Source organism: Bos grunniens, chromosome 13, assembly GCF_055505025.1.
Source record: "Bos grunniens cultivar Pamir isolate PY7600 chromosome 13, Bosgru_T2T1.0, whole genome shotgun sequence".
NCBI lineage: Eukaryota > Metazoa > Chordata > Mammalia > Artiodactyla > Bovidae > Bos > Bos grunniens.
In genome coordinates, this window is record NC_141177.1 from 41,997,357 (window position 1) to 42,011,057 (window position 13,701).

The 13,701-nt window shown below is 56.5% G+C and overlaps 1 protein-coding gene across 16 annotated transcripts in view; it reads left to right on the top strand.

Moving 5' to 3' along the window:
• The first annotated feature begins 269 nt into the window (after positions 1 to 269).
• The window catches only part of FOXA2 (forkhead box A2), a 67,584-nt gene continuing 54,152 nt past the window's right edge, over positions 270 to 13,701 (top strand). For 4 of the 16 annotated variants that reach the window (XR_015138754.1, XR_015138756.1, XR_015138758.1 and 1 more), the window contains exons 1-2: positions 894 to 1,574; positions 7,184 to 7,421. Coding sequence is in view for 3 of the 16 variants with exons in the window: in XM_086331192.1 (XP_086187318.1) it covers positions 1,488 to 1,574; positions 2,671 to 3,990 (1,407 nt within the window). In the remaining 13 variants the exon portion in view is untranslated. Of the gene's footprint in view, positions 508 to 646; positions 699 to 736; positions 1,575 to 2,670; positions 4,675 to 7,183; positions 7,422 to 13,701 lie in introns of those variants that run through there. The other 12 variants (XR_015138760.1, XR_015138761.1, XR_015138763.1 and 9 more) reach the window with 9 other exon arrangements.

Sequence of the window (13,701 nt, forward strand, 5' to 3'; positions counted from 1 at the left end):
CCAGAACAGATGATCATTTGAATTGGAAGTTGGATCGAAAATAAAAGGACGAATATGGTGCTAGGGTTGCAAATTCTCATAAAACAGTTCCTCGGGAAAGCGGAGACCACAGAGCCCCTCGGGCGGACTCTTTTTGCCCCAGTATTGATTCCTTAATTCCCCTCTCTCCTCTTGCCTCACCCCTCACCTCAGGCCTTGTTTGTTTTAGTTATGAAACGCTGTGGGTACTTCGGTTGTGGCTGAAAAGTAACCTTGAAACACTCTGTTCTGTCAGAGACAAATAGTCTCCCAACCGTCGCAGCTGCTGGCGGGGCCGCTTGCGCCCTGCACCCGGCGCCGGGACAGTGGGACGGGGCTTGTCCCCGCCAGCCGCCCGGTCGGGCCCTGGAAGCCGGGCTCGGAGGAGGCAAAAAGCCGGGGCGGCGGGACCGCAGGCCTTCCGTAGCCGCTCTGGGTCTTAACTGTAACGGGAGTGGCCTCCCAGCAGCAGCGGCCGGGGAGTTCAAGGTGTGTACACAGTTTTGCTACATAGGACAGCGCTTTGCAAACTGGCTCTGTCACCAGCTGGCTGTTTTGACAGGGAATGAACCCTGCGAGCGCAGAAACCGGGATAAATAAATGTGGCTTTGATAAGGCTCTGCGGAGCCTGAGCGGAGGCCGGACGCGCCCTCGGACCGACGTACCAGGCGCCCGGCACAGTGAGACTCGGCGGGCGGGGGGAGGGTTGGTGGTAGGGGTCAGAGGCCGGGGCCGCTCCACCGGGTGGCCTCCTCAGGGGTCCCTCCTCCCGCGGGGACGCCCCGCAGACGAAAGTGGGGGCTGGACCCCCCAGAGGCCCGCGTCCACCCTCTTGGCTCTCCCGTCGAGGCTCCGCGCGCGGGGGTGCAGGGCGGCTGAGTGGGTGGGGGGGACGGGCAGGTGCGGGGCGCAGGCCGGGGCTCCCTCTCGCCCAGGTGTGAGCTGATTATTCAAATGGGCTGCCCCGGGTCTGGGGATTGGAGGCCCGCGCCGGCGCGCCGCGCTATATCACCAGCCGCCCACGTCACTGCGGCACTTGTCCGCTGCGCGGTCCACACCTCCTCCCCCTCCCTCCTCCACCCCTTCCTCCTCCTCCTCCTCCTCCTCTCCGCCCCCCCACCCGCCCCCGCGCCGCGCGCTTCCCGCCGCCTCCGGGCAGCTCGGCACTGCCAGCCTCGGCCTCCACCGGGCAGCCCGCGAGCGCGGCGGCGGCTGGCGCTCCGGCGGCGGGGCTCAGCTCCGGGCCTCCTCCTACCCCCGGCCCCCTCCTCCCACGACCCAGACCTCCCGCCCACTTCCCACCACCGCCTCCGGCCGGCCGAGGGACGGGGCCGAGAGACAGGGAGAGCGAGAGGGAGGGAGGGGACCGTGCCTCGGCCGACTTTTTTTTTTTTTTTTTTTAAGGAGGGTGGGGGTGGGGGGGGGGTGATTGCCGATCGTTTGTTGTGGCTGTTAAATTTTAAACTGCCATGCACTCGGCTTCCAGTATGCTGGGAGCGGTGAAGATGGAAGGGCACGAGCCGTCCGACTGGAGCAGCTACTACACCGAGCCCGAGGTAGGCATTCGGCTTTGCCGGGGAAAGCTGGGTGGCGGCGTCTGCCCTCGGTCCCAACCTCGGGACCGCTTCACTGGCCGGCTCCCGGCCCCCCACCCCACCCCAACACCACCCCCAACACCACCCCAGCCTCTCGGGGCAGCCGCCTTTCCCACCCTCCTTCGACTCAAATGGGTCTCTCTTTTTTTTTATACGACACACTGTTAGCCTTGAGATAATATTAACTTTGTGATCAAATATTGACTTGCGGCGCCTCCAAATCCTCTCCGTGGCCGAGCCACGCACTATCCTAACAGAGTTGTGTTTGGCAGCGCGCGGCTGGGGAGGGGTGGGAGGTCGGCCGGCGAGGGGGTGGGGAGCTGGAGAGGAGAAGGTGGGCAGGAGTCGGGGGCTGGGGTAGAGAAAAAAAGGGTCGAGGACGAGACGACAAAGAGGAAGAAAGTTTGTGGCTGCAGAGCCCAGCCGCGAGCAGTTCAGTTCGCGGTCCCCTTCCCCTCCCGCCACTCAATGTCTCAGGGTGGCCAAAGGCTCCGCGCGGGAACCGCGTCTAGGTTCCCCCGGGGACCAGGATGGGGTCCGGGAGGAAGGCTGAACGGAGAGGACCCTGGGATCGTCTCCGCGGGAGACTGCCCGGCGCCGTGTCCCACAGGTCGCTGGCCAGGGTTAGAGGTGGCTTCCGAGGCAGCGGCGCCTGCTCGGTGTACTGGCTTGAGAGTCGGGGAGATTCTGCAGAGGGGAGATGCATTTGGGGGTGCCTGGCTCAGCGCGCTCCTGGAGACCACTGCTGTAGAATCTGAACCGGGCGCAGGAGGGCTGAGGGGTGACCACGAGCGCAGAGCCGCAGCCCCTGCGCCCCCTCTCCGAGGGCGATCGCGGCGCGCTCCGGGTGACACGGACGCTGGGTCGGGGCCCCGGCCGGGGCCGCGCGAAGGCAGGACTCCCTGGAGGCCTCCCTGGAGGCGGGGGCCTGGGCTGGCCCGATGGCCGGGTGTGGGGCGTGGGATGTGGGGTGTGGGGCGGGGGTCCGGCCAGACGGCCGGGAGCTCTCCAGCTGCGGTGCTAATGCTGTGCGCCTCCCTTCGGGCTCTGTTCTCAGGGCTACTCCTCGGTGAGCAACATGAACGCCGGCCTGGGGATGAACGGCATGAACACGTACATGAGCATGTCGGCGGCCGCCATGGGCAGCGGCTCGGGCAACATGAGCGCCGGCTCCATGAACATGTCGTCGTACGTGGGCGCGGGCATGAGCCCGTCCCTGGCCGGCATGTCCCCCGGGGCGGGCGCCATGGCCGGCATGAGCGGCTCGGCCGGGGCGGCCGGCGTGGGGGGCATGGGGCCGCACCTGAGCCCGAGCCTGAGCCCGCTAGGGGGGCAGGCGGCCGGGGCCATGGGCGGCCTGGCGCCCTACGCGAACATGAACTCCATGAGCCCCATGTACGGGCAGGCGGGCCTGAGCCGCGCGCGCGACCCCAAGACGTACCGGCGCAGCTACACGCACGCCAAGCCGCCCTACTCATACATCTCGCTCATCACCATGGCCATCCAGCAGAGCCCCAACAAGATGCTGACGCTGAGCGAGATCTACCAGTGGATCATGGACCTCTTCCCCTTCTACCGGCAGAACCAGCAGCGCTGGCAGAACTCCATCCGCCACTCGCTGTCTTTCAACGACTGCTTCCTCAAGGTGCCCCGCTCGCCCGACAAGCCCGGCAAGGGCTCCTTCTGGACCCTGCACCCCGACTCCGGCAACATGTTCGAGAACGGCTGCTACCTGCGCCGCCAAAAGCGCTTCAAGTGCGAGAAGCAGCTGGCTTTGAAGGAGGCCGCGGGCGCCGCGGGCGGCGGCAAGAAGGCGGCCGCCTCCGCCGGGGCCCAGGCCTCGCAGGGTCCGCTCGGAGAGGCGGCCGCCGGGCCGGCTCCCGAGACTCCGGCGGGCACCGAGTCACCCCACTCAAGCGCCTCCCCGTGCCAGGAGCACAAGCGAGGGGGCCTTGGGGAGCTGAAGGGGACGCCGGCCTCGGCGCTGAGCCCCCCGGAGCCGGCGCCCTCGCCCGGGCAGCAGCAGCAGCAGCAGGCCGCGGCCCACCTGCTGGGCCCTCCGCATCACCCGGGCCTGCCGCCCGAGGCCCACCTGAAGCCGGAGCACCACTACGCCTTCAACCACCCCTTCTCCATCAACAACCTCATGTCGTCAGAGCAGCAGCACCATCACAGCCATCACCACCACCAGCCCCACAAAATGGACCTCAAGGCCTACGAACAGGTGATGCACTACCCCGGCTACGGGTCCCCCATGCCGGGAAGCCTGGCCATGGGCCCGGTCACGAACAAAGCGGGCCTGGATGCCTCGCCCCTGGCCGCAGACACCTCCTACTACCAGGGGGTGTACTCCCGGCCCATTATGAACTCCTCGTAAGAAGACAGCGGCGACCCGGCTAGCCCGGGACCCAGATGGGAGAGACAGGAAGTGGGGTGGAGACTCTGAGGAAGGGCTGCTGGAAAGGTGCAAGGGAGAAGGACCCTTCACACCCTGCCCTGCCCCCCCACAGAGGTCTCCCCTCACCCTCTGCAGTCCTTCCCTCCCTCACGTGGGCCACACTGATGTCTACCATCCTATATAAGGAGGGAAAAAGAAAAAGCTAAACAGTTTTTAAAAAAGAAGAAAAGCCTCAGTTTCCACTACTGTGTAGACGCCTGCTTCTCTAAGAACCTGCCAATTCTTGACTTTTTGTTGTTGTGGTTCCTCTTCATTGCTGTCGTTGCAGGGAAGTCTTACTTTATTAAAAAAAAGAAAAAGAAAAAAACACAAACTTTTGTGAGTGACTCAGTGTAAAACTATGTAGTTTTAACAGAAAACAAGAGTTGTACTATTGTTTTAAAAAGAGAAAAAAAAAATAATGTAAGGGACTGTTGTAAATGCCCAAGAAAAGAAAAGAAAAAAGCATTCGCATTCTTGATACGGTGAAATCCAGGTCTCAAGTCTGACTAATTTATGGTTTCTGCGTGCTTTATTTATGGCTTATAAATGTGTGTTCTGACTGCAAGGACCAGAGTTCCACAAATCTATATTAAAGTGTTATTGCCAGTTTTTTGCTTTGAATCTTCAAGATTTTTTTTCCTTTGCCTGATTTAAAAAAATAAACATATCCGGGATATATTTTAAAATTGAGGGAGGGAGACCCTGACTGGTTGCAGGTTTCATTTTATTTGGAGGGCGATGGTTGCTGCTTTATCAACATTTTATTGTCAACATTTCAGACAAACTTAGAGTTGAATGAATTTTACAGTAAACAGACACACACCCATTGTTCAGATCCTATAGTTCTCAGCTCAGTATACTTGTTATACTGGATGTCTGACCCATCTATCCACACCTCCATCAGTCTACTCATGTTCCTAGATGCATTTCAGAGTAAATTTCAGACTTCAGTACACTTCACCCTAAATACTCCAGCAAGAACATCATTAATGGAACTCAACATTGTTCAAGGTGACTTTTTGAATTTTGAGTTTAACTTTACACAAAATGAAACTCAAAGATCCCAGGTGAACCATTCTGGGGGTTATGGGGTTGATGCAGGTTCATCTCCAAAGCCTGGCAAAAACCACACTCCATATCCATATTTTCCAGCTGGGCCATGTGAAGGTGAAATGTTGTTGACATCTCTTGCACACTGGGCCTGGTTTCTCTTGGAGGAAAAAAAAAAATCCTGGATTTCATGTGTGTGTGTGTGTGTGTGTGTGTGTGTGTTTGCTGTATTCCCAATCCTGGGCCTACCTTCACAGTGAGTCCAGATTGGACTTGCAAATTCCTGGTGCAGCCCTTTTCCTTTTTGTCATTGCCTCTCTCTTCACCTTTTCCTGGAATTGGGACTCTACCTGCATTTGACAACAACAGGCTTCTGTTTACGATCCACCACCACCCCATCCCACCCTCTACCTTCACTTAGATGTTCTGCACAACCTTGGTAGAACTCGCTGCAGCCCAGAGGTAGTGAGGCTTCTGGAATCATGCATTTGAGCATTTGGTCTGGAGAAACAAAGGACTTTCTCCTGGAAGTGATTTTAAAAGGGATCTTGGAGTTCTGATGGAAATCTTTAAAATAGGTATATTGGGGAATGAGGCAGAGGTAAGACGGTGTCCGGCATGTCTGGCCAGGTGCCCCCTGCCAAGGGTTGGATTCCAGGGGTCTGCAGGTTTGCGCCCTACCCTCCAAACTCCTGGGACCTTGCCAAGTGACCTGTTAGGCCAGGTTAGCAAGCCAGGATTACAGGGCCAAGGAGATGAGTGGGTATGCTGTGATCCTTAAAGGAAAACCCCAAAGCATAAAGGAAGACCCAGAATAAATTCTTACAAATCACACTGCCTCCTTTCAAAAATAGCCTAGCAGGAGTAAAATCAGGGCCAATAAGAGCGGAAACCTCAGAGGCCGAATGGGGGTTGTGTGGGCAGAGTGGGCTCTGCTTTGGTTTTGCCAGAGGCATCTGCTGGCCTGCCAGCTGGCCAGGCTAGGGCAGGAGCCAGTGGGCTCTAGGGGCCCCCAGAGACTTGGGATCATCCAGGGCAGAGCTAGCTTGCATAGGGTGAAAATTTCTGGAGTGAGAGGCCAAAACTTTAGCCCTTGGGTTTCTAAGCCCAAGCTCCCCTGTCCAGACTAGATCTTTGGGCTTCTTGACCACCCAAACTTGAAGTGTCCCTGGCAGTTGCCTGAAGCCTGGACACCGCCTGTCAGATCGCCCTCTGCCACCTCGCGGGATCTCTCTGCCCCTCAAAGCCTGGCCTTCCCAGGCGCTTGAGGGGGGGTTGTACTCGCCTCCGCCTCCCGCCTCCAAATCCCTTTTTAACATGCCACATTGTCCCGAAGAACACAAGGAAGAGAAATTGGGGAGGGGGAGGGGGAGGAGAGGGGATGGTGGAGGGGTAGGCGATCCGGAGGCCGCAGCCAGCAATCAGGGCCGTCTCTCCCCCCGGCAGGGACACACACGTCGTGAGCCCAGCCTGAAATGTGTTTCATTATCACATAAAAGGCTCCTGCGGCGAAGGAGCCGAGAGGCAGGGCCGGGGGCAGAGTGCGGGACAATGAGGGCTGAAAGCGCTGCCCTAACCTGCTATGTTTCCTATCGCACGCCCATTGTGCGAGGGTCGTTTTAAACTACTTAGCGCGCCCCCCTCCACTGATCCCGGCCGATAAGATATAGTTCTGTAGGAATACTTAAAAAGGATGTCGGGGAGCAGGCCGCTCCGGAGGCTTTTCGGCGCATCCTCAGTCTTTCGGCCCTACCCTCTCGCCCCAGCCCCTACTCCCGCCAAGGCCCCCAGCTTAACTGGCGCTCACACTGCCCTCCGCCCGCGTCCCCCAACTCTGCGTAGTAGGGTGCAGCGTCTCTTTTTCCCTCCCTCTCCCTCTCTTTTTCTTCCTTTTCTGCGCGCGGGTTTAAGCAACCGTGATCTGTGAATAAACAGTCAGTAAACAACCGAAAAAAACATTCTAGATCCGAATTCCAGGAGGGTAAACTTTCCAGGCCACGTCACACTTCAGCAAATTTGCACAGATATTATATTGCCCCCCTCCTTTATTATTCTTTTTTTTTTTTTTTTTTTTTTGCAGGATCCCATTGTACTTAACTGAATTTTATAACGCTGATCGATATCTTGGTAAAATATTCATTTTTAAACTAGCGGGCAGTGAAATCTTTGCTTTGTGTGCTAAAGTCAACAGTCGCTCGGTTTGAGCTCAAATAAATGCGGGGATGCCTCGGCTCGGAGCAGTCGGCCGCCTCCCTCCGCGCTCTGGACGCTCTGCTGCCGCCGCCCGTCCGTCCACCCGCCCGCCCGCCACACCGCAGGTAGGGAGTGCGCCCCCCACTGCCGTCCGCGCGCCTCCCCGCCCCCAGCCAGACCCTAGCGCTACCCGGGGCTCCGAGGCCTGAGGGGCGGGGAAGGAGGGAGAAGCCAAGCCGGAGAGAATCCGGGGTTGGGGAGGTGGCCTTTTCGCGGGGAATTCTGAGGATGCTAGGTGTTGGGGGACCCAGAGTGAACCTGGGTCCTGCGCACAACTGGAAAGTTTGGAGGGGGCCCGAAGCGCCGGGAAGCCACCGCAGGCTCCCGCAGCCTCTCTGGGCTGGGGATTCGATCCGAGGGCCTCCTGTCGCCCTGGGACAGTCGGGGAGGCGGGGGTGGGAGCCGGCCTGGGCCTCAGAAGCTGGGGTGGGGGCGGCGGGAGATGGCGCGCTGGTCCTGGGAGGCTGCAGAGCGAGGCCCGAGCGTGGGTTCCAGGGACGCGGAGGCCCAGCGGCGATGGGGGCCCCGCCGTCCGGGAGCCGAGGAGGGGCAGCGCCTTTCCCAGCGGCTCGGGAAGCCCGGGTTCTCGCCGTGAGCGCGCAGAGCCGCAGAAAGGTCCGGGAGCCTCGGGGCCACTAGCCGGTTCCAGGAGGGAAATGCTGAACCCGGCCGCGGGGCGGTTCCTCGACCACTGCCCTCCCCTCCGCGCTGGCCCTGGACACCGGGTTTGGAGGGATCAGACAGACGGTGTCGCCCCATGTCCCTTCCCCGGGCCTCTGATGGCGCCGGGTCACCGCGCCCGGCATCTGTCCCGCCTACGGGAAAGCGCCCGCTCGGAAAACTAGCGGCTCCGAGGCTGCCAGTTGACACAGCTAGACCCTCGACTTTGGAGAACAGGGTAGAAAAGGTGTCTTTCCCCTGGGGTCTACCAGGTGCTCCTCCCCACTCCAAATCTGCATTCTGCCTGGGGGTTTGCTTTCTAGGGCTGGGTGTCTGGCTTGTTGGAGGCTCGCGCCGGCTCGATCAGTTTGGTATTTCGCCAGGACGTAGATCTCGCTAGGTCTCGGACCACCGAAATTACCCGCCACCATAGCTGGAAAGTTTCTTCCCTTCCCACCGCAGTCACACATATCTCAAACCCAAAAGGCCAGAAATCGGTCTTGAAAATTGGCAGGGTCAGTTCTGTGGACACCTCCCTGTGTAGGGAGCCTGGGCGCCCTCCACCTCCTTCCCCGGTTCCCGCGGGGCGGCGTGCGCCTTTGTCCACCGCGCCCAAGGCCGGCTGCGGTGCGCGCCTGCCCTGCCGTGATCCCAGCCCAGCTTCGGTTCGCGTGGCTGGTTATCTTCCCTGAACGAGACGGCTCGCCTGCGGGACACACGCGCGGCTAATCGTTTTTAAATAATTAATGCCTCCCCGTTCCGCTGGTAATGCGCGGCCTCGAATCCGTCAATTACTTGTCATTAGACGCTGTCGCCCCACGTCTTTCCCCGGGCCTCTGATGGCGCCGGGTCACCGCGCCCGGCCCACTCCACGGCCGAAGAAAAAAGGTGCCTGGGCTCTGAGAGCCGGTGCGGAGTAGCCGCGGCCCTTAATTCAGTGTTTTGAAAGAAAGACCCTCGCTGAAGAGATGTAATCTTCCAAATGGCCAATTTAAACGCCTGATGTTTATCGCCTGCCTTCTCCCGGCTTTATACAGAGAAGCCCGTCGTCAGTGCTTTGGAGGCCTTTTAATGTGGGGAGGCGTGGGGCAGGGAGAGGCTAGAGGAAAAGCTCAGTGGTGGGGGAGGGGGGGAGGGGTGAGTAAGGAGAGGGTGTGTTTGCTCAACAAGGTACCTGGAGGTACCTCGGGGTAACTGGTTTTCTCTGGGACAGCACACCCTTCTGAGATCGGGGCTCTGCAGATCCTCTCCACTTGGAGCCGGGATCTTCTGAACTGTGTTGTCCAGAACTCTCCAGAGAACGTGGCAGGGCCTCTGGGGGTGGGAATGTCCCCTTTGTGCTAGGAGGGAGGAGGAAAAATCTGAGCAAGCAAACCACCCCCGCCATGGACCTAACCTAACTGTGGCCAGTGTCTGCAGACTTACAGGCACTGAATCCCACCCAATAGAAGAGACTCCCTCATACCAACCCCTCTGAGAGCCACCAACCCCACAGAAGAGCAAGATTTCAGACTCTAGAAGCCTCTGTCCGGCCAGAGACCCAGTGGACACCAGCCTAGGCTATAGCACCATGGCAACCCAGGCCGCCCAATGGTTGGTGGAGCGAAATTACACAAACAAAAACAAGAAAAAACTCTCCCAAAGTTTGCTACTCCGTTTAATTACTTATCAGTTGCTTCCTTTCCCCATCAAATGTTCTTTTTGTAGTAAACAGATATCTGAGGATCTCAGGCCCTTTTGGAGTGAAAACAATACAGTGAGTCCACAGCAACCCCTACCCCCTGGGGCCCACCACCCCTTGACTGGAAAGCCAGCTGGCTTTCCACTTTACAGAGGTCAGCCCACAGCTTTCTTACGGCCACTACTCCCAGGACTTGGTTTCCTCTGAGAAGAGGAGAAAAGAGAATGTGGGCTGGAGGGAAAGATCCTGAGGAGGGTGGGAGAAACTATTTTAACATGGATGGGGGAAAAGGCCAGTTGGCACGGGCCTGTGTGTCCGGCCACCCAACCCACCCATCTCCGTGGGTCCTTGGCTGCTCCTGAGACCATATCTTTTCTCTGGGCAGGCACAAGAATTGGGATTCTTTTTTTTTTTTTTTTTTTTTGAGAAATTCCTTTTCAATGAGATGCACTGGATATGGGCAGTGTGTTACAGGCACCTCCGGAGACAAGCAAACAAAAACTGCTGGGAGTCAATGGTGCCCCCAGTGGTGCTCAGTGGGGTCCCCAGTTCAGTGGGGTCCCCAGCTCCTGGCGGGCTGCTCCTCCCTTACACAAAACTCCCAGGGAGCGTGCTGCCCCTGGCACTCCAGGGGCTGCCTTGGAAGCCTAAATCCTAGGGCATCTTCCGCATTCTGTTCACAGCCTTCCTGCTCTCTCTCTCATCCTTTCTCTCCTTTCTTCTTTAAAACAATCGTGTGTGTCCCCCCCTCGCCCCCTCCCGCCATTGTATTTGTTGATGACCTAACACGCTCACACCAAAAGCCACACACAGAAAACCAACAACGTGGGATGGGAGGGGAGACCAATTATGAGTGAGGCTAACAAGCGGGGAACACCCAAGTTGAGGCCGGCTGTCTCCTGGGAGACTGATGGAGGCTTATTTTACAAGCTGTCATTCCTCCCTGGTCCCTATTGCCAGACTGGAAGTGATTCCTATTCTCCCTTCCCCCAGCCCCTGCACCCTTGGGGTTTGTTCCAGAGTCTTTGTTCATCCTCTGCAGAAGGTGCTGAGGACACAGGATGGTGTCACAAGCACATCTGCACAGCAGTGTCCTCAGTTTTTTACCTTAGTGGCTGATCCTCAGAGCTCCGTGCTCACTGCTAACAAAACACTGGTCAGATGTCCCTGTTACACATGTCCCCCCATCCCCGCCAGGTTCCCATGAGAAGGCATCGACTCACTCTTTACACACACCTCTTTCTCAAAAAAAGGTGGGCAATGTCACTGCCAGATAACACAACTGATAGTCTTGGTGCTGGAAAAAAAGTGACACAAATTAAGCTGCATTCATTTATATAAAACTAGAGGTTCTCACATCTCATTAGGGCAAGTGCCTGTGTTGAAACACTCTTTAAGCTACTTGGAGGCTCTGATAGTCCCTGCTATGCCAGGACGCCGTGCCAGCAAGGCCATATTGACTGAACTTAAATATGTCAAACGAACTGAGAGGGAAAACTTGTGCATCATAAAGATAGGTGCGTGAGGGGGAAATACTGGGTATGATGTAGATGAAAACTTTGGAATCAGAACTGTTTGCTGGTTTTTAGTTCTACTTGCTTAAGTGGTTCCACTTCTGCTCACTTATATGGTTGAGGACTAGATTTTCTTCCTAGGCAAAACAGCATTTCCATGGTTTCACTTCTTGGGGAAAAAAGGTAAAACACAGGTTTCAAGAACAAGTAGGAACATTTTTGGACCGAGGTTGCTCATGACCCCAGCAAATCAAAATAAGGGGCATGTGGGTGAATTTCAACTTGCTGCTAAGTCGATTCAGTCGTGTCTGACTCTGTGCGACCCCATGGACTGCAGCCTACCAGGCTTCTCTGTCCATGGGATTCTCCAGGCAAGAACACTGGAATGGGTTGCCATTTCCTTCTCCAATGCATGAAAGTGGAAAGTGAAAGTGAAGTCGCTCAGTCGTGTCTGACTCTTAGCGACCCCATGGACTGCAGCCTACCAGGCTCTTCCGTCCATGGGATTTTCAACTTATTTCATTAGAAATATGGCCTCAATTCATCATCCCATTTGTTTTCACAAAGCAGATGTAGTTATATAATGGATTTTCTTGAAATGTTGGCTCACATAAAGAAAAGCATGCAACTCTTAATCTGAAGACTTGAGTGTTCAGAGTGCCTTCCTGGAAAATAGAAAACAACCTTGGGAAGTGTTTGACGGAGAGAACTTGGGAGGAGCTAAGGTGTGAAGTGGGAGCTAGGGGCTGGGGAGGGCAGATGACGAAGGAATGACATTTTCTGGGGAGGACCAGGGTAGATTGTTGGCCAGGACAGGACCTGGGTCACAGGCAGTTGTGTGTAGAAGCCAGAGGCTTCTTTAGCAGAGAGATCAAAATGCCAACCTGTGCACTTTGCTAGAAAGGAGATGACCCTCCACTTGAGCTTTCTGCTCACCTTACCTTCTAAAGCCCAGCCTAAGAAATTTAAAATAAAGGACACCAATTTCACTATGTATCTTCTATTCAGTCTGCAATTCTGAGCTACGTGAAACTGAGCTGTTTACACACAGAAAGAAGTTGCAACTTCAACAACTTGCTAGCAGAGAAAATTTACCGTCTACCCAAAAAAGATGAGTGCATTTTGGGGCAAAATCTTCTACCATCTTAGTGTTTCTCTCATTCCTGCCCCAGCCCCTCTCCCTCTTTCTTGATCATGACTATACTCCATCCACCATCTCTGAGTGGGGTCCCCTTCTGTACCATGCACCAAGCTAGGTGTCTTCAATGAACATGACCTCATTTAAGACCAGCAGCTGTCAGAATTTATGGGTGATGGGCCCAGGCAGAGAGAAATTAGAGAAAGAGCTCCAATTTCACAGTTCAGCATTGAATCCAAGCCTTTTACCTCTGTGTTCTTTCAACTTTTCATGGTTTCATGTGATCTGGGCGCAAAACTCTCTGATTCTAATGCAATAGGAGGTCTGCTTTCACTAGGACCCCCAGGTTTTCAAAGTGAGTTACTGATGGTAAGCAAGGAGGGGGTTGGGGAAGGAGCCCCCAGTGTTAGAAGAAGGCTGGAAAGACACAAGAAGATCTCAAGGAGAACAGGCTTGGGCACTTCTTGGAAGGATGGCAGAGACCCTCCCAGCGCTGTCCTAGAAAGGGTTTCCTTTTCTTTCTTGGAGTTAGAATTCCCATGCGCCATGGACCCAAAGCTGACCAGAGGATCAGTCAGGCCTGGACCATGACTCCTCCCCATTCAAGCTTTGGGGGCCACAGGCTAAGGCTGGAAGGGAGAGGAAGGGCAGAGAATCGGCAGCTAGATGACTCTTCCAGTGGGAGTAGGAGAGAAAAATGCCAGAGAAGAGGAAAATGTCAGGGGCAGAAACAATGGCTTGCATATAGACTTAAACCATCCACAGACAAGGCGTCACCTGTCAGTTCTACTCCTTACCAGGGATCTTGATCAGGGGCCTCTGACCTCCCTCTGACCTGCACCTGGTGGCCCAACAGCCCAGGTGACAGCACAGCTGGAATGTACACTCTGACCACAGCTGGGCCCTTGCACACCCTTACTCCAATGCAGCTGTGCAGGCAGCTGTGCCCTGCCCCCACAGCCGCCTCCCCCAACGGCATACAAATGCAGATCTGGTAAACACCTGCCACTAGGTTTGGCTCAGAATGGGATGCTGGAGGAGAGGGTGGAGGTGGGGTGGGTGGAAGGGGTACTGGCCTGCTTCGATCCCAGAAGGAGACCGGGACCCCACCTCAGTAAGCCTGCAGTCTGGGGGCAGAGTGCCACCCCAGTGGAGCTGCACACAAGCAAACGGGTGTGCAAGCCAAGGATGGCTGCTGCCTGCTTGCCCCAGGCCCTCCTGGCCTGGAGGTCTCCTTTTCTTTTCTACTTACTGGAAGATAAGTTCCCAGACTGTTTTAAGTGGGGTGGGACTTCCTGCAGATGGGGCCCCTCCCCATTGGGGATTTCAGGGGAGGTTCTGGACAACTGAGT